Below are 23,633 nucleotides of genomic sequence, written 5' to 3' on the forward strand. Positions count from 1 at the left end.
CCTCCCCCCCCAAAAGAGAGGGTGAAAATCTGGATGCATCTTATACACTGAATATAGTATTTTTGGCCTCCCGAAGCTCCGCCCCTTTGCAAAAATGGCCGTGCATAGCCTTTAGGCGGCTTCCAGAGTGCTTCTGGGGGCTGGGTAGGGCAAAAATGAGTGAAAAACGGGCTCCCAGGAGCACTCTATAAGCCTCCTAAAGGCTACGCATACCCTTTTTGCAGAATTTTTGGCAACAGTACAGAACTAGTTTGCCTCTTCCTTATGGGACTTTGTTTCTTAAGTTTACTGCCTACTCTACACCTTTGGGATTCCCTGGCAGCTTCCCCATTGAAGTTGCAACCAAGGCTGATCTTGCTTAGCTTCCAAGTCCAGATGACACTATCCTGAGCTGCCATCTGTCAAGATGTTTTTAATGATGAAAAGCTGTATGTTTTACATCCTAAACCATCTGCCTTTGAATCAATTCAAACATGTAGTTCTAATACTGCCCTTAAATCTGCTTCATTTCTTAATGGTTGCTTGAAATGTATTCTGAAAGCTTGCTTCTATTTAGAAAACCAAAGGCAGAAGCCTTGCCTTTTAAAGCCAAATGTTATTTCTCATATACTGCAGACTCCTTATTCAGTGCTTCAATCTGAAAACTAACAGCGGAAACATTCCTCAGGAGTAAAGCAGTAGAGCTGAGTTCTAAATAAATCATTTAGGACTACAGATAATGCATTTCTCTGTTTTTAATGGCTTAAAATGCAATTGAAATTTAGGTCTATCCAGAGGTTCTGCCCTTATCATTAAAGTGGAATTATTACATGTAGAATTATTCCTACATACAGTCAGATGTCCCTAGGATATAAACTTGTCAAAATAGTAAAACCAGAATCACATCATAAACTCTGACTCTTTAATATGTGTGTGTGTGTGTTATATACATATGAAAGAGGTTGTTACATGATGCTGCTTTAGTCAATTGCTCCTCTGATATCCTAAAACATAAATTGGAAGGCAAATTTTCAGAAGAAACAGCCACTATGCTTAAAAACTGTACTTGTGGAAGTTTTCTGTACAAATTAAATATATATATATATTAAGTTATGTCAATATCATACTGTAGCATTGATAGAATAAAATATATCAAACTATAACATATAAAAGTAAGCAAGAATGAAGTCAAATTGTGCTTTCAAAATTTGTTCAACTTCAAACTTACAGAAATGTTCAGTAGGATTGTCTCTATTACTTTCTGCCAGGCTATTTAAAACAAACAAACAAAAATATAGAAAACAACTTTGGGGTGGCTTTAGTTCAGCATACATTGCATGCCTTTTCAAAGCAGCATTGGCGATGTCATATAAAACACAGGAATTATTGCTATTCCTAAGTGGAGGTGATTCAAGTTAAAACCACTCAACTAAGTCGGATTTCTACATTAAAAGAATCACAACTGGGGGGGACCTATTGTATGGATATTGTCTTCTATATTTCCAAGACCTTTCCTGCAACTGTTCTTTCTTTTAGGTAGAGAATACTAAGAAGAGAAACTTCGGAAAGGCTCAATATTATTTTTAAGTCTTTGCACAACAACAGCATTTTTTAAGTTAGCTTCCTCTAGTGTGAGAGATTCATCCAGCAATTCTTGAAAAGGAAGTGAAGTAGTCAGTGTGAAAGGTCTTTTTCCTTGATGTCTCTGGTAGTCCATTATGAAGTCTCTGATGTGGCTTACTCTAAAATGGGAAGGAACAAAAATTAATGTCTGATATTTTAAACCACAGTTTTAAAGAACAAATTTCATGGAGTCATGGCAATTAGAAAAAACTGATTTTGAGGAAATCAGAACCCTCACAAACACCACATAGGCATATTCTAAGTTCTCCTATAGAACTTATTTTTATCATTTACACATTTTAAGCTGCTCATTAGAAAACCAGTTCTTCCCAAATTAACAACTTCCATGTTATGTATGAAAACATTATGCTGATATAAGAATATATCTGTTCATTTTTTTCTGTTTGAGATACAATGAAAGGAGGTGTTCTATCCTCAAATCAGAACAGTTATAAACATTATTACACTGCATATACAAATGCACTGTTAATCCTCCATTCCAAATTAATTTTCCCTAGAAGATCGCTAATATTGCTCTTTCTGAATCTGAAACACATGGCCAGCCATTGATAAGAACAGTTTTTCTGTAGATACTAAAGGGGGTAGGATAGCTTTCCCCAGCCTGTTGTTCTGTATCAGTTGTTGTTCTACGCAGAAGCTTTAGTATCCTGTATATGGAGAGGACAACAGTTTTTGGAAAAACCAAAGGACAGATTGTTCTTTAGCCAGAGAATCAATTTACTCACTGTTTTCCCAATCACGGCAATTTTGAAGTACGTGGACTTCAACTTCCAGATTTCTACAGCCAGCATATCAATTGATGATAATTCTAGGAATTGAAGTCAACAGGCGTCAAAACTGCTGTGATTGGGAAACAACTAATATCTTGGAGAAAAAAAGAAGTCTGGAGTAATCCAACTCCCCTCCACATGCCATGTATTTCTATATATCATACAATCCATAGAGAAACACAGTTTTTTTAAAAAAATATGTTTTGCAACACTTGATCAAATTCAATCAGACTCAAGTATGTAAAAGCAGAAGCACAACTTTATTAGCAAATCAAAACAGTTTTACCTTACAGTAATTTGGATTGCAGCTGTGGCTTATTCAACAAATTAGGGCTAAGCAAACGAAGCCTAGCATAAAAACCTTGGCAAGGCAATCATTCTGACATAAGATTTCCCGAACGTTCTGATGCCTTGATTCAGTGTGAAGCCAGTGGAAAATGAATGCAGCATGCACTGCGGCTCATGTATGTCACAATGGCTGTACCACTTTGCTTAACAGTGTTTTCTTTTTTGAATTTTTGAACAATGTACACGATTATTTTCACATATACTTTCAAATATTTATCTAGGTTTTATCCATGGCTAATACTGAAAAGCTAATATATTTCATGGCCCGGTATTCAAAACAAATTAATGTTTTAAAAGCACTTTGGCTGAAATCTAATACTTTCTTGGAAGTGTGCTCCAATGGTTGCAATAGAATTTCATTTCTAAGTAAACGTTCTTAGGAATAGCTTGGTGGGATGTAATTTGTCTTGAAAGGAACTAAATATCCTGTAAACTGCACAGTACATTGTACAAAATGAATTCTGTTAATGCGATCTATTCTTACCGATGAGAAATATTGAAGTTTTGTACTATCCTTGCTCCATCTGCTAACCAAATCTGGATTCTAGTGATGGGTTCTGAATTATTTAGCACTACTGTCGGTTTTCTCTTTTCAGTTTCTTCACCTTTTTTTTTTACTTTGGAAATTATTCTAGGTGTAGCACTGAAAAATAAAGTTTTAATCATGTGAAATTATAATGCCACTTCATTCTAATTTCTTATTTATGAGCTATGTAGCTAAATACAGTGTTTCCCCCAAAATAAGAACCAGTCTTATTTTATTTTGGGCTCCGAAATAAGAACTATGGCTTATTTTCAGTTGGTGTCCTTTTTCTTTTTTAGCTGCCCCACGTGCCCCATACCAGCTTATCTCAAGGCCCCCGCAGCCAGGCCATCCATGTCCCAACACCTGCCTCGCCTTGTGGCTGTAACACTGACATGTCGCTTGGCCTTCTGCTCTCTGTTGTTTTGGCAAGCAAGCGGAAGTGGGCCAGCAGCCATGTGGGCTTTTGCTGCACATGGCTGCTGGTGCTGCCATAGAGAGGCAATTGTTGGGGTATGGACGGCCTGGCTGTGGGGACCCAAAAGTCAGTGTGCACATGGGGCAACTCAACCCCCCTCACCTCGTGTCGGTAGCACCAGGCATTTAAGTAGGACTTGTTTTGGGGATAGGGCTTATATTGGGCATACATGCTAGGGTGCACATCAATGTCTTTTAATGGTTCCATAAGCCCTTGCTGGGCAACTGACTGGAGCTGAGAGTTTACTGGCCAGATGCCCTTCCTGTTGCCAATGTGGAACTATATTCAGCAGATATATTCTCTTTGTGCCCAGAGAGAGAAATATCTCCCTCTGCCTAAGATCGAATTCACCGTGACCCGTCAAAAGCGCGTTCCACAAAAGCGCGGACGACGAAATCGCGTATGTGACGTCATCACAACGTGACGAAAAAGATCAAAAAATTGAAATAAAAATTAAATTACAGCAAGCCGATTCACATAAAGGTAAGGGTTAGGTTAAGGGTTAGGGTTAGGGTTAGGTTAAGGGTTAGGTTTAGAGCGTTAGCGTTACGTTTAGCGTTAGGTTAAGGGTTAGCGTTAGGTTTTTCGTTACGTTAAGGGTTAGGTTTAGGGTTAGGTTAAGGGTTAGGTTTAGGGTTAGGTTTGGGGGGGTTAGGGTAAGGTTTTGCCTTTATTTTTACATTTTTCGATCTTTTTCGTCGCGCTGTGATGACGTCACATACGCGCTTTCGTCGTCCGCGATTTTGTCGTCCGCGGTTTTGTGGTGGAACCCGAATTCACAGCCTCCTGATTATGAGGCTAGAGCTCCACCGCTAGGCCACTGCACCACTCATGCTAGGGTGCACATACTAGGGCTTATTTTATATTATAGCCCTTATTGTATATATATCCCCAAAACCCAACAACATCATCAGAGATTTCCACCATGACTCAGTATGAATAGAATTCAACATCTCCTGAAACATAATGGCCAGGACATCAAATTATGTCAGTTTTCTCCAACCTGATATCTTCCAGATTGGTTGACATTCTAAAACTTCCCAAGCCAGCCTTGGATTAGGGAAAGGTAAGTAAGATTATCAATAAGGTAAAGAAAATGAATATAAAGGAAGATATCATGTATAGTTATGCTGTACAATTTGAAGGGTATTTATCCAGAGGTAACTTAATGAGAGGGAGAACTGGACTATTCTTATGATTTTTGTTGGTCTTCCAGCATCTCTTTCATTTACAAATATTATTAAACTGGTTATTTCGGTACTCAGTTATTTGGATATTCAGTAGAAAGGCAGCAATATTTTCAGCTCCAAGTTTGAAGCAAATGTTTTGTATAGGTAGTCCCTGATTTACAACCATCCGTTTAGTGATTGTTCAAACTTCCAATGACACTGAAAAGTTATTTACGACTTGCACTTATGACATCTTAGCATCCCCATGGTCATGTGGTCAAAATTCAGGTGCTTGGCAACCAGGATGCATTTACAATGATTTTTAGCATCCGAGGGTCATGTGAACCCTCCATTTGTGGCCTTCTCAGATAGTTCCCACAAGCAAAATCAATGGGAGAAGCTGGATTTGCTTAACGACCCTGATTCTTTTAATACCTGCAACGATTCATTTAACAGCCATGGCAAAAGTTGGAAAAAACAAGTTGACAACAGAAATTCTGGTGAGGGATCCTTGGTTCTCTCTGAGCTTGTTTTCTTGAAGGCGTTTCATTGCCCTAACTAGGTAACATCATCAGTGGTGGTGACGTTTGCTGTCAGTTTAATATTCTAGTGGCTTGCCTGTCACTATTGGTGGGGACGGTCTTAGAGATTCTTTGATTGGGCTGTTTACTGATGGCTCTTTGGCAGTTTTTGATTGGGGTGTTGCTTACTTCAGAATGTTGGTCTGAAGTTAACCTTGGAGTTAATCTATGGTGATCTGGGTACTGATTACTGGTGAAGAGGTGCTGGAGTCCTTTTGTTCTCTTTTGGGCTGGTTGATAGTCTTTTTTGCATACTCTATAGATGATTTTAATGTCTATGTGTCTATTCTGGTCCCTGTTGTGGTTGTAAAGTGAGAACTACCTACAGAAGTCATCTTCAAAATCCAAAAATCCAGGTGCCATCTTATTCACATTACACATTCTTGGGGATTTACTCAAAAGTAAATATAGGCACAGGATTAAAGCATAAGAAGAATGAAAGAAAACCATCACTTCCATTCATTTCATAAGCCAGGTTCAATTACTACCGTAAAAGCATGAAGCTGCTCACCTTCCCAATCGATACCCTGCTCCAGAGAAAGGATGAAATACTGCCTTCGGTGATGTATACAACTCATCCTTCTTATCATCCACTTTCACATCCACCTCTTCTTTGTCACAGATCTTCTGTAACTCGAGAGGCAGCTCCCTAAGAGAAATATTTGAAACGTAAGAGACTATTGTTTTGATTACTTAAAACCAATACAGGTGGTCTGCAACTTACAGCCATTCATTTAGGCACGGTTCGAAGTTACAATGGTACTGGAAAAAGTGACTTATGACTGATTTTCACACTTGCAACCACTGCAGAATCCTCGTGGGTCATGTGATCAAAATTCAGATGCTTGGCAACTGGCACATATTTATGACAGTTGCAGTGTCCCGGGGTCATGTGATCAGCTTTTGCAACCTTCTGATGAGCAATGTCAACGGAGAAGCCAGATTCACTTAACAACTGGGATATTAATTTAACAACTGCAGTGACTCACTTAACAGCTGTGGCAAGAAATGGAGCAAAATTCACTTAACAACTGTTTTGCTTAATGATGGAAATTTCAGGCTCAATTGCAATGATAGGTCAAGGACTATCTGTATATCATAGTCCAACATTTTGTTTTCAGCTTTTTCTCCCCATTTTTTTCCAAATATTGTATAATAATGAAGCATCTCCATATAAAAGACCAGTCTTAAATTTAAATGTCAGCATATCATACTTTGTCCATTGAAACATCCCACCTCTTCAGCAAATATATTGCAAATAAACATGGAATGCCATTTTATTACTTTGTCTTTCATATATCTCAAAGAGGGATACCATTTAAAAAAGAAGTTTGGATTGATGCACGTTTTGAGTAGACAATACATCCAAAATTTCACTACAGAGTGTAATGTGCAAACCCCATTAATACAAATCTTACTTGCCCCTTTTTAATGGAATCCAAGAAGCGCCTGTTTGCAACATCTGTGTAACTTCGGAGTTCACCATCATTTATTGTAAACCCATTTTTCCATAATGTAATAATTGTATCGGCCTGTAAAATGAAAGCACAAATTATCACTTTATCAAGAGCTAAGCCACACCATTTATGCAAGAATAAATGTATAAACATATGAGCAGTACAACCTCACAAAGATCAGTCCAAAATGCCTGTAGAAACCAACATCTTTCACTATGCCTTTTGATGCTTGTAAATTTTCCTTCTTCCTAACCATGACCTTTACTTCACTCACTGCCTTCTGTTTATTTATTTATTAAATTTACAGGCTGCCCCTCTCACCAATAAGGTGACTCTGGGCCGCTAGCCTATCAACTTCATCCAACTGTGACTTATGGTCTCTGCTTCCACTTGAGACATTCACCCTTTCTTCAAGTATTTATTTTTTCACGTACAAACGTTTTTGTTTTTAGTGCACTTTCATTCCTCACTTATTTGTTCTGGAGTCATTCTCCTGTTTTACCACCGATGCTTCAGAAAATCTAGTGAAGGCTGGATCAGAACAGATGGTTGGAAGCAACTTTTCTGCAGCTGTTGTTAATTCAAACAGTGGTTAAGTGAGAATTACCTTTCTCTTAAAATTTCTCTACTTTTTCTCAATCTACTGTACTATAAAAATTAACCTTGGTTTTTTTTTGGGGGGGGGTATGCCCACCTTGTAATTGTCCTTTCAAACGCAACTACATCCACATTTATTTCTAAAGTTACAGTGCTGACTGCATCACATGGCCTAGCAGCCACAGTAAATCATTTAGGGTTCTCAGTCAAGTATATGACATTATGTATAAAACACATTCACACCATTACAACATACACACACCCTCACACGCACAAACCTGTTAGGAATATAATTCTAACGGTTGGGTTGGCAATATATAAACCATGTAACAATGTTATACCTGTTTCTTTAAATCATACTGTAAAATGTGATTGGTTGTTGTTTTCCTCAATCGTCCATAAGAGGGAGCCAGAATGACTGCTAGTCTCTCTGTTTGTTAGATGCTGGGCTGATCTGATCTGAGTGTTTTGGAAGCTGGCTGTTAGAAAGTGCCGTGAGCTATTGTAAGTTTTGCAACTGTTAACAAACTTTGTGTACCGGACTGATTATATGTTACTGGACTATGTTATTTGGATTATCCCTTAACTGAAAGACATTGATGACTGACTGTCTTATCCATGTATGACTTGGGCTGTTTGATGGACTATGATACCTCTATTTCCACGAAAGTAAAAGCCTATTTAAACTGCAGTCTCTCTGTATGTTGGTTTGTGTGTTCTCCAACACAACTCTCACAACACTTCACTGAACCTACTCACTCTCCCAACGGGGAACTTACCTAACACTGGTTATGGGCCCAGAGTGTACCAGACGTAGCTAAAGGAGAGTTGGTGTTGATACGCAATACCGCATACAGACAGCTATTTATTTAGTAACCTCATTATCCTGGAGAAGATGGCGAGCGACCCATCAACAAGCCTGTCTATGATAACCCAGCTGGATGGAACAAACTATGTTTCCTGGTCTATGAAATGCAGCCTACTCCTGCATAGGGAAGGTTTATGGAATGCTGTACAGAATCCACCGGATGTAACTGCTATTTAAACTGCAGTGTCTCTGTGTGCTGGTTTGTGTGTTCTCCAACACAACTCTCTCACAAAGATTTGCTGAACGTACTCGCTCCCCCAACGGGGAGCTTACCTAACAATACCGATCACCATCAGGGAAAATCATGTTTTTGTCTTATCATCTGCTGTGTTGAGCTGTTCACTAAATTTTCTATTTATTCTTGCACACGCTTCACTTCCATCATATACCACTCTTACTGCCTTCACCAATCATCCTTTCACTGCATAAATACAGAAGACAAGCCCATAATTCAAGCCTATAGAATTCATTTCATCACATACTTTCCTAACTCAACAGTAGCTTTCTTTTCCACATTCATATGCAATGATGCTTAATGACATCCAGAACATTAATCTGATCTGCACACTCTCTGGCTTCACTGTACTTCCCAAATGTTGCTCATTGAACAATAAAGAAAAGATGACAATCACAATTCTGGCAAATACCTTTTCCGGGGACACTTTCAAATGAACATTTAGTTTTTGCATTAATTTTTGCTACTTTCCTCTGTAGTAGAACAATAAGAGAATTCTTCATTGTTATCCATAAATGCACTTCACAAATATACAGAACACCATCTACTTAATCATAATCTGATCTAAGTCAGAATCCAAATAACACAAAAATCCAAGCTGCATATGTTTTAGCCTGTTACCTGGAATACTCTGCTGTGAATATCTCAGTTTAACTTTTGCCTCCTTATCTTCTTTTTCCTACTTCTTTCTTTCTTTGACTGTTACTTGATTTCAGGGGGAAATGCTACTGCTTAAATAAAAACTGCTATACTTTTTAAGTAGCTACCATGTCTTGCAACCCCACATCTCTTTACTTTAGACTTACCGTAGCTTGCTCTGAGCATATGGCCCCAACTTTCTGAGCTTCTTCAAAAAGGTTATCAACACAACCATCAGAATTATTCTGCTTTGTACCATTCTGAATTTGGCCATCAGTTTTGAGTTGGCAAATCCTGCAAAGATGGAAAACTCACATAAAATGTATTGTTTGAATTAAACATAACCTAAAGGTTTGCTTTTCACAGAACTGTTAAAACATTTCAGAATGTGTACTACATCTTTAATAGTTCTTAGTTTAATAAGACCACTACAGTTCAACCCAACCCAGAAGGAGTAATTTCTCAATGCCAAATACAGTTCTAGTAATCATGAGGGCATCACGCTGGAAAAGGCTAATTTAGCAAAGAGCCGAGGTGGCACAGTGGTTAGAGTGCAGTATTGCGGGCTACTTCATTTGACTGCTAACTGCAGTTCGGCAGTTCAAATCTCACCAGCTCAACATTGACTCAGCCTTCCATCCTTCCGAGATGAGTAAAATGATGACCCAGATTGTTGGGGGCAATATGCTGACTCTGTAAACCGCTTAGTTTAATCTCCTCTTCCTCCTCCAGTAAGACAAACAGGACTTTCTACATCACACACAACAACTGTCCTCCCCTTGTCTACTTTAGTGTGTCATTTGTTAGACCAAAATCTCTTTATATATTAATGGAATTGAAATTAAGATAAGAAGACATGTGGATTATAGTACTGCATGACTACAAATATTTCTACTTGGCTTAAAATGTTATTTGCCATTGTAGATACACCTGGAATGAAGTGCCTTCACCTTCCATGTTCTGTGTGGTGCCTCTAAAAAAACCAGCTGTTAAAAGTGTTCAAACGTTTGTCTGAAAGACATCTGTGGATTCATAGTGGTGGTGGCTGACTGGAGTCAGCCACCACCACTGCTATTCAGTCTTTGCCAGGAGAGAAATGAGAAAGGCTAGGCAGCATGGAACCCCGGAAATCCCTTAGTAAAGTAATTTGTGGTCCATGCTGTGTGTAGTGCCTACCTGTTGAGCAGCCCCACTCTTTCTTCTCTGACACTTCAAGCACAGCTCTGGCTGCGGTTACCAGGTTAATAATACAGTGAATGCTCTGCATTTTCTACTCCAATGACTGCAATGGATGCTGCTATACCAGTTGGACATTTCTACTGGAAGTGTCCTGCAAGTTATCATGCTTACTTGTGGATTATAGACTGTGGCTGGAAGCCTTGCTCAGTTAACATGAGATCCCTGTCTCCATGTTACTTAATAGGGTTCCACCACAAAACCACGCTCGACAAAAGTGCGCTCGACGAAAGCGCGTACGTGACGTCATCACAGCGCGACGAAAACATCGCGCTGTGATCGGTAAATGTAAAATTAAAGCGAAAACCTTACCCTAACCCCCCCAAACCTAACCCTAAACCTAACCGTAACCCTAACCCTTAACCTAACCCTAAACCTAACCCTTAACCTAACGCTAAACCTAACGCTAACCCTTAACCTAACGCTAAACGTAACCCTAACGCTTAACGCAACCCTAAACCTAACCCTAACCCTTAACCTAACCCTAACCCTTACCTTTATGTGAATCGGCTTGCTTTAATTTTATTTTTATTTCAATCTTTAATTTTTTTCGTCGCGCTGTGATGACATCACGTACGCGCTTTCGCCGAGCGCACTTTTGTCGACTGCGGTTTTGACAGGTCACGCTTAATAGGACATAATAGTATAATTGTTGGAACTGCTTATTTACCGAGTGGTGTTTTTAAGGATGCTGAGAAGATCTGTCATTTCATTTTTAATTTTTAATTTTTCTCCAAGACACTACATATGGCAGACTCTGGTCTCCTGATATATGATGTAGGGTGTCTGATAATCATTCAAGCTGTCAGCCTATCCAACACAGCTTTCTTAACAGCTTACTATCTCACTATAGCAGCATATAATGAAGCAATTATCTTGATTGAAAAAGATCAAAGTTGTGCTTGTGCCATATATATATATATATATATATATATATATATATATATATATATATATATATATATATATATATGTATATAAAATCTTTTCACTTATTAAAACAGCGTGACAGAATGAAGCAAGAGAAAAAGCAAATAATCCTTTTAACTTTGCTTGCTAGCATATGTTTAATCACACGAAATACCAAGGAAATATTTCCTTCTCCTAGAAAATATAGTTACAGTTATCAAGGGGATGGAAACACAATCTGTCTTTTCTTATATGCAGAGTTGTTAATGTTTTTTTTAAATGAAACCTTCTCTACCCAAATCTTCAGCCAAGTGCAGCTTAATTCTTTAATGGCAACTATAACTCAATAATTTATTGTGAAGGAGAAGAGTTAATAATTACTCCAATACAAAGTATATCACTTGCCTAAGTCTGCAGCTGCGGCAACCTGTTCATTCAGGACTGTAGAAAGCATTGAAAAGGAAATCTACTGCTCTGAAAAAGCATTTAAAAGTCAGCTGAACAATAAATAAAAGAAACAGAAACCCTAACTAATAAGTAATAACTACAGAAAGCTTTCTCCTTCTGTTTCAATACAATCTACCAGAAGTCAATTTACACAGTCCTCAGCATTATGAGATTGTGAGCGTTGAAGCCCCAGAAATGCATAGGATGCTAAATTGGGAAATGATGGACAAATTATTTTTTAGCACACAAAACCCTAACAAAGAATAACAAAATATTATCTCAATAATCTAAATTTTAAAAGTTATGTTAGAGTATAATGAGAAATTATACTTTTGGTTGGAATCATTATGCCATCAATGCAGTCACCGCGTTTACTAATCCTCAGACATTTCAATTCTTAACTATTTCAAAATCTGACCTCTTTCCAGATTTAGGTACTTAACCCTTGCTTAATTGTAAAAGTAATTGCACAACTGGTCTTGGACTTGTGACCGTTGCAGTGTCCCTTTGGTCATGTGATTACCATTTCCATGCTTCACAACTGGCTACTGACAAGTATAATTAATGAAGCTGGCAATAAAATTGTGAGTTGTGGTTACGTGACTCTCTTAATGACCTACAGTGACTCATTTAACAACCAAATGGGAAGTAATGGTCCATTGCAGTCACACGATGCCTCTCTTAGTGACAAGAATTACTGATCCCGTGAGAAGGAAGGGAGGGAGTGTACTGGGAGAGAGGAGTGGTAGAGGGGGAGGGGAAGTAGGGTAGAGGGGAATGTTGGAGGGAAGATGGAAAGTTGGAGGGGGGCGAAAGAAAGGGTGTATGGAGGGTCAAAGAGGTACATTGGGTTTCTATTTTGGGGGGGTATTGTTGACAAGAGGAATGGCTGTGTTTATTGTTTAATGTTATATGGCCCCGGTTATGCACAGTATATATGTGACTGTACGAAATGAAAATGGAAAATAAAAACACATTTACAAAATAAAATAAATAATAATAATAATAAAAAAAGAATTACTGATCCCAAATGTGGTTGTTAAGTGGACATTACCGTATCTATAGAAAACTTGATTGCTTCTGATACAGTGAGACACAAATAACCTGTTTTCCCGATAATAAGACCTCCCTGGATAATAAGCCCAATCGGGTTTTTGAGTGCATGCACTAAAATAACCCCTCCCCCAAAAATAACCCCTCCCCAAAAATATTGCAACACAGTCATGAGGTGACCACGACCGTCACCTCCTGCACCTCAAAAATAATAAGATCTCCCCAAAAATAAGGCCAAGTGCTTATTTTGGGGGTCAAAAGAAAATAAGGCCCTGTCTTACTTTCATGGAAACACGGTGCCTCTGTATGCTTTATCTGTTCTGTGCACATAAAACAAATACACAGAGGGTTCTACCCTCCTCTCTCTCCCATCTGTATTTTAAACATGCACTGACATTTCAGCAGTTTTTTGATGGATTCACACAGTGCAGAACTCTGCTGCTTGAAAGTACTCATGATAAGATACCACTAGGAGTGAAAAGATAAAGACTTGGACTGAAGCAGCAGGGCATCAAGTTCACAGACTAAAGTAACTTGAATTTGAAAGGTCTTAAGTTTGAAATGAATAGTTCCACTCCTCAGAAATGTTCTGAGCTTCAAATGACTCCATTTAAAATTGATATGGCATTCTAAGCCCAAAACAGGATCTTTTCAAGCTCAGAATACTTCTGGTGTAATTCGGGAAGACTGCCACCAAGGTTGGAACAACCCTATTTAGAACTTGAAACAGCCATTTTAGAATCAAAGGCTTTTCACACCTCTATCATAAATTCTTTGGAGCATAACTATTTGATTTAGACTGTACAATAAAATAGAGGCTCCCATCTGTATTCACAAATTTACAATAATCTTTGCATCTGGGCAACTCCTTTTGATTTCTGTGGAGTTCATTCTTCTTCTGTGCTTATTTAGAACACTCATCCCATCATGGGGTATGTTAAGTTGCAATTCTGGATGAAATATCTTCTTCCAACAAGCACTGATATTGATTTTGGGTATCTTCATTTCCTTATTAGGCTAAAGAGTAATTCTTCCATCAAAGCATCTTCCTCCTCCAAAACTGAAAGCAATTAACACTGGAAGGCTCTCCAAAACAGCCAACTTAGTGGCAACTAAAAGCTTCAGAAGACTGACGCATCTGCTTAAATTTTTATTCCAATCTAATACTAGCTCCATACTTTACACAAAAAACTAGCTGAAACATATGCTCCAGTTCATATCAGGTTTATTAATAAGCATAAGGATCAAAGTAGTAAAATCTACCTACCATTCTGGATTCAAGATTTCAATCTTGTCAAGTTCTTGCATTTTCTTCCACCTAATGTTAAAACAAAGTATTACCATCATGAAAGGGAACAACTTTTTAAATGCACAGACATAAACCAGTTAGTTACATCAGTGTTTCTCAACCTTGGCAACTTGAAGATGTCTGGACTTCAAGTCCCAGAATTCCCCAGCCAGCGAATGCTGGCTGGGGAATTCTGGGACTTGAAGTCCAGACATCTTCAAGTTGCCAAGGTTGAGAAACACTGAGTTACATGCCTTAGTATTCCAAGACGGGAGATGGGCAAGTTTTTTTTCCAATTCCAAAGTGCAAGTAGTCCTTGACTTACAACAGTTCATTTACTGGCCATTTGAAGTTACAATAGCACTGAAAAAAAAGTGCATTATGACAATTTTTCATACTTATAACTGTTGTAGTAGTTGTACAATCATGGACCTGTGATCCAAATTCAAACGTTTGGCAACTGACTCATATTTATGACGGTTGCAATGTCCCACCATCATGGGATCACCTTTTGTGACCTTCCTACAAGCAAAGTCAATAGGGAGGCCATATTCACTTAACAACCATGTAACTAACTTAACGACTACAGTGATTCATTTAACAATTGTGGCAAGAAAGGTTGTAGAATGGGGCAAAATTCACTTAATTTCTCAAATGTTTCACTTGGCAACAGAAATGTTGGTGTCAATTGTGGTCGTAAGTCAAGGACTACCTGTATTTGTTATGGAGTAAAAGGGCAGCCAAATAGGTCCTGGATGGTTGCTAACTATCCAGAATTCCTTTCCCTAGTTTAAATTGTCAACAAAAGTCAAATTGCCCAGGAGGTATCCCTGCATTTCAAAGTGTACCTTCAATGCAGTTAAAATTCCAGTTCATAAAAATATATTAAAGGAAGGGATTAAAATAGAATACTAAAGAAAACTAGCATGGTGGTAGATGAGATTCATGTAAATTAGTATCCCAAATAATAATATTGTTCTGTTTGTATTTCACAAATATAAGCTTCCTTTTCTCTTTTTAAAAAGATTGAAATATCTTACATTTGCACATATAATTTTTTCTTCTTTTTCTAATAAACAACAATTTCTTTTTTCCTCATTCTATGCTGCCTTTACTTATGCAAGTGTAACTATATCCATAGTTAATTTTGTTTCAAAGGTTCCAGACATGCCATAATCATAAGACAGACCAATTTCTCTTATTAGTACACCAGTAGTTCATTGTAAAATATATTGTACTGTATATACATGCTGGCTTACTAAAAGTACATATATAAGCTATTACAGTAAAATAGTTCTTTATATAGTGCATATACAGTAGACCTCATTTGGTAGCACAATTGGGACTGGCAACTTGGTTCTTAAGTGATTACTAAGTGAAACCACAATTGTGTTTATGATTGAACTTCACTTTTCTTTTGCCTTACAGACCTGTGAAGATCATAAATGTGGCGACTGATCACATGGTGACTTTTTCATTACCGTCATAACTGCAAAGTTGCTAAATGAGGACTGCTTATACTTAAATTATGGAATTTGCTATTAAAACGCACAATGAAGGTAATAAACTCCGATGGCTTCATGTTCCACAAAGCTGTGGTTGACTGCCAGTCATGATAGTTAATGTGCTGTGAAAAAGTATTTGCCCTCTTAGATTTGCTGATCTCTTTACATATATTGCCAAATATTTTTTTGCCCTGTCTTAATGATAGGAATCTGAGTAAATAAATAACATCAAAGTTGTGCGACTGTATCTTTTGTTTCATAAACAAATGTTGTATACTAGGTAATGTGCTAGCATGAACAAGTAATTGCCTCCTTAGATTCAGTAACTGCTTGTAAAGTCCTTTAGCTGAAATAACTGCAATCAAGCCTACTTTCTGTAACTGATGGTCTAATGCTCCCACCACCGTGGGAAATGGTGCCCTATTCCTCCTTTGCAGTTACTTCAACTCTGTAGCATTTGAGGTTTTGCAACCATGAACTGCTTGATTCAGGTCTTGCTGCAAAATCTCTATAAATGGAGCCTGGAGTTTAACTTGGCCATTCTGAAACACTGAATTTGTTTTTCTTCACTTGTTCTCTTGCGTGTCCAGGATTACTGTCCTGCTGCGTGATCAACTTTTTTGTTTGCTGACAGACAGCTGGATTGGTATTTTCCTGTAAAATTCTAATAGAAAGCCAAATTCAGGATTTCTTCAATGATGGTGTGTCATTCATTTCCTGAGGCAGCAAGGCATCTCCCATCTATATTATCTTCTTCATGTTTGATAAACGGGTCGGTATATGGTTCTTATTTTGGAACATAGTGTTTGCTTTTTAATTGAACAACATCTATGTAACCTCCCAAAGTTTCATTTTTTACTTTTTGCCATGTTCCTCCAGGAATCCAAATACTTTTCAGCAGTAACCTGTATATTTACAGATCCCTATAGGAATCTGTTGTTGAATTCTTTGTGAACAAAAGACAAAAGAGCCAAGGTGGCGCAGTGGTTAGGGTGTAGTGCTGCAGGCTACTTCAGCTGACTGTTATCTGCAGTTCAGTGGTTCTAATCTCACCAGCTTAAGGTTGACTCAGCCTTCCATCCTTCTGAGGTGGGTGAAATGAGGACCCAGATTGTTGGGGGCGATATGCTGACTCTGTAAACCGCTTAGAGAGGGCTGAAAGCCCTATGAAGCAGTATATAAATCTAACTGCTATTGCTATTATTTTATGTTACTCTCTGAGTATAATTTTGGCAGATCAGACAAAAATCTGAAAGGAGCAAATATTTCTTCAGATAATTGCTATATTCTTTGCACTATAAGACATACCGGACCATAAGATGCATATTAGCTTTAGAGGAGGAAAACAAGAAAAAAAATCTGTCTCTGCCTCCCAGCATCCATCCAGTATTCATCTGGCTAGCGTCCTTGTAGCAAAACACCAAACAGCCTGGTCAGATTCAGCATGTTTATCGCAGCCCCTGCACATGGCTCATCAGGGCTCCACTCCGTTGCACCCACCGCCAGTCAACTGAACTGAGCTGTTGCCACTGCTGAGAAGTGCTGGAGCCTTCGCTGCCAAGCAGCTGATTGGCAGTTGGATCGGCCTCCAGGAATAACACCAATCAGCTGTTTTAGGTGGCAGGGATTGCTGCTGCCAATTACCACCACTGCCTAACGCTGCCACCGCCATTCAGAGGTGATAGCAAGAGGTAGCAACGATTCCCACTGCCTTGAACAGCTGATCAGCGGTATTCTGGGAGGCTGATCCAATCACCAATCAGTTGCTCAACAGTGAAGGCTCCAGTGTTCCCTGCCAGTGACAAACGGCACTAATCCCCCTCCACCCACTGCAATATTCGTCTATAAGATGCACAAACATTTCCACTCACTTTTCTGTGTGTGGAGGGGGGGGAGTGTGTCTTATAATGCGAAAAATACCAGAAAAAAATCACATATTGTGTGAATATATAAGCAGATAGATAAAAGTGAAAATGTTTTTTTTTACAATTGGGGAGAAAAAAAATGTAAGTAATCCAATGCAATATAGCAATAATGAAGTTTCAGTAATTCTAATGTATTTATTATAACATCTTTATCCTACCTTTCAATGGACCTTTCCTATGTTTACACGTGCATTACTAGCCCTATGGGCAGAACTGAAAGAGAATAACTAGCCTAAAATCACATTACATAGAAAGAAATTACACTGGCACCATAATTCCTAAAATTCCAAGCCAATATTATCTGTACATTGTTCAGGTTCTCATAACATGCAAAGCCATAATGAAGTTTCCTGGTTTTAAATCAGAATATGTGAATTAAGCCACCCAATTTTGTAAATAATGGTTTATAACTGAACATATTTTGTGAACCCATCCAACTATATGTATTCAATAAATCATTGTTAAATCATAGCTAAGAACTCAGGTGCAACCCAATGATGTGGGTCATGTCATACTAAGTCATGATTTGTTTATTCAGTAAATATGATAAGCCAAACCGTCTAAGTATCTGTTATAAATTAGCCAAAGCCCCAAAACCAATCACATTAGCTAAATTCTATGCATGGAACTACTTGTAAGGTATTTGATTTATACTTTGCCTTTCTAATCTGGTTAGGATCAGTGTTATCAGAAGCCCAGGAACATGACCAGATCCCCATGAAGTTTTCTAGTACAGGACAGCATGACAATCAAAGAAATGTCAATACTGTATCTCGACTAAAGTCCAGCAAAACCTATTGCTTCCAAAAAAGTCACTGCATGCAGGGGTTTAACGAATTCTGACAGATTTGCAATAGAAATATCCAAAGCCCTATTTTTGTAATAAGATTATTGAATTTTTCTGGGCATCAAGAAAGACAGAAGGCACTACTGCGCTGAAGGAAAAGGATGAACTGCACCCAGTTAACAAGGAACAAAAAAAAATTAGGTTCACATAGTATAAATACTGTAGAGGGAGATAAAGAGCAGGAGGTTGATGATATTTTAATCTATTTATAACACAGCACAAAATAAGCATGCCTTCTATATCTCAACAATCCAAACATACCGATAGATTAGCAAAAATGAAGGGACTTGTGCTGTAATGTAAGCTATTGTTTTTTAATCTTATCTGAATCTTAAAGCTGCAGTTCCAGCTTTAAAACAATTAAACATTTGTCAAGGATCTTCCTTGCCTGTGTGTTGATCCTTTCCCATCTTATTCTCCTAATTCCTCACTGCCAATGTCTAGCCCAACACACAACTTAACTATGGTTTACTGAAGAAATCCAACTTCTTGGGTTTGCAGATCCACCTAATCATAAATTATTCTGGCCAGTCACATTTTCCTGCAGCATGGTGTGGAATTCACGCCGAAACCAATGAAGGTATTTCTCCATATGGATTTTCTTTTTCCTCAAGAGAGCTACTTTTGCCTTACTTCGGAAGAACAGAAATCAGAAAGGACTTGGGCGCTTGGATCTAAAAATACCATAGCGTACGAGCTCTTCAGAGGTTGCTTCGAAATGGATGGTAAACTGAATCAAGACATGGCAAGGGAACGGGAGGCGAGGAGACTGAGACGCGTGTCCTTACTGGGCTGCACTAACTTTCATTTACGCGTATGTCGTCCAATAAACCACAATTGGCTCCCGGCCAAAGCCACACATACATTGCGGTTTAGCACGGTCTGGACCTCAGCCAAACTGTTATTTTGCAGAATCAGCACCCTTTTAAACAACTTGTGTCGACCACGAAAAACCACAGCGTTTTGGGCTAGTAAAAACGTCAGCGTCACTTGGGCGCCTTCTCATAGAAACCGCTTGAGTTTGGGCTCAGCGCCCAAACGCCCGACTTCCCTTCCCCACCCATCTCCGAAATAAAAAAACTGCTGCTTGTCCTGCCTCCCCGCGAAAGCACCCACTCCCGGCCTTCTCCCAGGTGGGGGGGGGGTGCGGGAAGAAAGCTCTTCCCACCTTCACGCAACTTGATCAAACACGCGAACTCCCGTGGCCGATGAAGGTTCCGAGTCACTCTTCTCTCTTGATGGGAGGCCGCTTTCCGTTCCCGGCCCTAACTTTCGCCCTCCTGGGCTTTCTTTGCATAACGGCTGGAGTCCCTGCTGATTCCGCTCCAAGCTGCGGAACACCCAGGCTGCTTTTCCAGGGCCGGTGCGTAGCTCCCTCCGACAGTACTCACCTACTTCCCCTCCCCAAAGGGGAAGAAGCCGGCAGCCGCCACGCTGCGCTATTTGGAACCGATTGCGTAAAGCCCCGGCGACCAGCGCGTCGGCCAGGGACAGCATCGGGCTCTTTTTCCGCCCATAGAGGGGAGGACCTTGCTGGCTGTTATTGAACCGGAGGGAGGAGCCGATTGGAAGATGTTGCCGGCTTCTGGACGCGTTATCCGTACTGTATTTCGCCCTTGGAGGCAGCAGCAGCAGCACCGCGAGTTGAATGCTCCGGCGGCGGAGTTTAGTCGCGCTTGCGGAGAGACGCGACAGCAGTAGCTCAGTTGTTGGAAACCGTCTGTCTGCTCTCCTAAAATACAAATAGGCTGGGAGGAAGCCCTGCGGAGCACGTTGTCTTTGGATAAAAGGGTTCAGGCCATACAAGGTGTCAAGATAGTAAATAATAATAATAATAATTCATTTTTAATATGTGCCGGTGTGTTCACTGAAAAAAGTGACAATAAATGTTATCTTAAAACGGCTCAAACGTGCAGAATCGCAACCGCTTACCCCAAGGGACTTGCAGAATGAAGATTAAAAACCACCGATTTTTTTGTACAAGTTGAGAAAAGCACGTGTTTAGGGCGATAAATAGTTGTTAAGGGGTTGGATGGGGCGACTTTACTATTACAGGTTAGCATTATTACATCTGCAAAAAGAGTGGATCGCATTTCAAGTTAAGTCGTGGTTTCTTTAATAAATCAATGGACCGGGTTCATGGATCACGCCAAGTCAAAATCAGACCACATTATGATTTAACCTGTGAATACTACGCTATCATTGGTAAACGACTGTCAGAGTAAAAGGGTCCTATCTGAAATTCTTGATGAGGCAGACAGGCAATGCACAGGGTACAGAATAAACTTAATATACAGTACACAGCTTGACATCACATGGCTAGTTCCTCTATTTCTAATAGGCTTGCTTAAATTTAACTTTTAGATCATTTCTTTTGAAAAGAAAGCTTACCTCTGAGGCCATTTCTCAAGATTTTTATGAACAGTAGAAAAATGCGCTGAAATGGGCTGACCTATTTTAGAAATGATACAAGCAAAACACATCTAATTCTGATTCATTTGCTTACAGGAATATCTGTCTGCCTCTTGGGTGTATCCAGTGAGTCCATCTGCTCAATGCTGTTTTGGAAACAATTGGACATACCATCAGTTTTTTTTAAAAAAGGCATGACTGCCTGCTGTGCATGCTTTGGATTGTATATCATCGTCAACTACATCTTATCTTTGTGCATGGCATTGAGTTTCTCATGACTGGTTATCACAATAATCCATAGAAACAAGAGACCAAATGATTAATTTTAAATTGTTTGACTTAGCATGTTAGAATGTCTGCCACTTATAGGATTAATGTGCCTTATGTTGCTATAACAAAGCAAGAATTATCCATTTAATTTAGGGATGAACAAATGTTGGCTGCCCGAGGACTGCCTTAATGTTTGTGATGGGGGGTGGGGGAGGAAACAGGACGGACTATGAGCATTTGGGAAAGAATTTTCAAAAGTTTTAAAGGGTAGAATCAGTGCTGCAAGCACCTGCAAACTTTAATGCACTGAAATTATTCACTTAAATCCTCCGGGTTTCCTAATGACTTTCCTCATTTCTGGAGAATCAGAAAAGAATGATGGATTGCTTGCAACCTGTCAGGCACAAGTTCTTGTGTTTGAGTCACTCCAAATGTTTTGGACCATGATTTCTATAAGTCTTCCACTGGTCAGACTAGCAAGAGTTAATGAGAATTCAGGTTTCTGCATGGTAACAGATTCTTCACTTCCAATATTTACATACAAAAATAATCTAAGCTTCTCGCACCGTGGCTAAAGCCTCATGACCCTAACTTTCAGAGAAGTTGTTGATGAAAAATGGGGTTCAAAGAAGAACAGCAAGATGGAAATCACTGAGAAAAACACTGAAACTTGTCACTTTGTGAGAAAGCATTTGAAAGAAGGCAAGGGAGGTCAGAAGGAATGTTTATGAATAAGTGGGGAAAGTATGGAATATGAATATCAGATTTTACAGGAGAATATTGGTCATCTGTCATATGAAGTGCATCAAGACAGTGACCCCAGACATAAGCAAACTACAAGAGAGTAAATAACGAAGAACACATTCAATATTTTAGAATGGCAAAGTCATTTTCCAGATTAAAGCTCCACAGTAACACTTTGACAGGACTCAAAATGAGCAGTTTATGCCAAGAAAACCTCTAATGTTACTTGGCTGTTAGAGAAATGGGACTAAATCCCCATAGATGATATATGATCACCAATTCCAGGAGGTGCTTGCATGCAATTCTTGCAGCTAAACATGATGCAATCACTTACTGAAACAGGGGCAATTGTTTTCCACATTGGTCTACTGCAAGCTAGATTATTTTGTTATGAAATAAATGAAAAATCACCAATGTTTGATGTTACTTGTTCCTTCATACAGTTTTTATATCATTAGGATCGAACAATGCTTTGATAAGTGTCAAAATATATAAAAACTTAAAAATTCCAAAAGGAGGGGGGATACTTTTTCATACAATTGCAGATCTTAAATTAATGCAGAAACCATCCCATATTACCAAATATCTATTTAAGAATAGTCGGTTAAAAACATATTGTTTATTTCTTCTCTAATGCAAATATTTGCAACGATGGGAAATTTCTAGTGTTAAGTATATATTTTTTGTCAACATGCAGTATTTGATCAATATATTATATGGATCCATTTTACAAATTCATTAATCAGCATACAAGGCACCCTATGCAGATGTAGAGAGAAAAAAAATCCATAATTCTGACTTCACTTTCATTTGGAACAGATTATGCATCTGTATCCCTCTAGGGGATTTGGGAAGCTGCAGCTCTAGAATGTTGCTTAATTACAACTCCTAGGCAATGGTGAAGAATACTGGCAGTTGCAATTCAGTGATATATGTCATGGACTTGTTTTAATGCACCCATTTTGTAATCCCAAATTCAGTTTCATGAAATCAATATGTCCCATTAGCCACAGAGAAACATCTTGTTACAGCTGGTAACTTTGCTGTATTTCATAACTCAGCTAGATCTTCCGTTGTTTCTTTTCACCCAGGACGAAGTTACATCATCCTTGATTAACTAGGTAGGGAAAGGAGGATATCCCTTGAGGTATATGGAGGAAGTCTCGGGTTTTTCAGAATAATTAGTCTATTAAAAGAGGTATTCAGCAATTTTGCAAGGGTTGTGAAGGGATTTTTTATTTTATTTTTACTATATAAAGAAAGAGCAACAATTTCAATGTCTATATAAACTGTGTTGTCTGGTTACAGTTAATTTGAGCAATAGTCATCATCATAGTAATAATAATGTTCATTAGTACTGCTCATATAATAACAGTATATCAATAAGCAGAAAGTTTGGTTCCTTAATCCTCATTTACAAAATCTTTTCCCAACATCTGTTTCAGTCCCCCTATGCTGGTCAAATAGCAACTTTGCAGAACTACTACCACAAATGGTAGAATGAATATTTTCTAACAAAAACATTCTTAACAAAGGAGCCAACTGCTAAAGATTTACTCTAGTTATAGAAAATAATGAAAATCTGACATAAGGAGAAGTAATTTTCCAAGTTAAAATTTAAAGATGTATCTGTTTTGAAACAAAATGCAAACTGGATGCAAGCAGGACAAATATTAACCAATGGTTAATAGTTTCAAAGCTGCTTAGAA

At 38.7% G+C, this 23,633-nt stretch overlaps 1 protein-coding gene across 2 annotated transcripts; it reads right to left on the reverse strand.

The window, feature by feature from the left end:
- Window positions 1–719: 719 nt before the first annotated feature.
- On the reverse strand, window positions 720–19,968 carry UBXN2A (UBX domain protein 2A). 2 transcript variants are annotated; one of them, XM_014070259.2, is made up of 7 exons: window positions 19,890–19,968; window positions 14,201–14,251; window positions 9,456–9,582; window positions 6,915–7,024; window positions 6,004–6,141; window positions 3,226–3,384; window positions 720–1,721 (listed from the first exon to the last, which is right to left on the reverse strand). In XM_014070259.2, exons 2-7 carry the CDS (start codon window positions 14,239–14,241, stop codon window positions 1,526–1,528), a joined length of 771 nt encoding a protein of 256 aa, XP_013925734.2. In that variant the 5' UTR covers window positions 14,242–14,251; window positions 19,890–19,968; the 3' UTR covers window positions 720–1,525. The 2 variants fall into 2 exon arrangements, with proteins under 2 accessions (XP_013925734.2, XP_087573082.1); XM_087716956.1 differs by lacking the exon at window positions 19,890–19,968 and adding an exon at window positions 19,667–19,883.
- Between the last annotated feature and the right edge of the window lie 3,665 nt (window positions 19,969–23,633).

This window comes from Thamnophis sirtalis, unplaced genomic scaffold (genome assembly GCF_051295495.1).
Source record: "Thamnophis sirtalis isolate CommonGarterSnake01/CBP01778 unplaced genomic scaffold, rThaSir2_p1.2 scaffold_5, whole genome shotgun sequence".
Taxonomy (NCBI): Eukaryota; Metazoa; Chordata; class Lepidosauria; order Squamata; family Natricidae; genus Thamnophis; species Thamnophis sirtalis.

What these genes read in the sequence shown, in the direction of transcription:
- UBXN2A (XM_014070259.2), bottom strand. Translation starts at nt 14,241, where the DNA reads ATGCAAGAACTTGACAAGATTGAAATCTTGAATCCAGAATG. An exon ending in TATGCTCAGAGCAAGCTACG is followed by an intron (nt 7,025 to 9,455) that starts GTAAGTCTAAAG and finishes TTCATTTTACAG; the next exon opens with GCCGATACAATTATTACATT. An exon ending in GCAGGGTATCGATTGGGAAG is followed by an intron (nt 3,385 to 6,003) that starts GTGAGCAGCTTC and finishes TTTATTTTTCAG; the next exon opens with TGCTACACCTAGAATAATTT.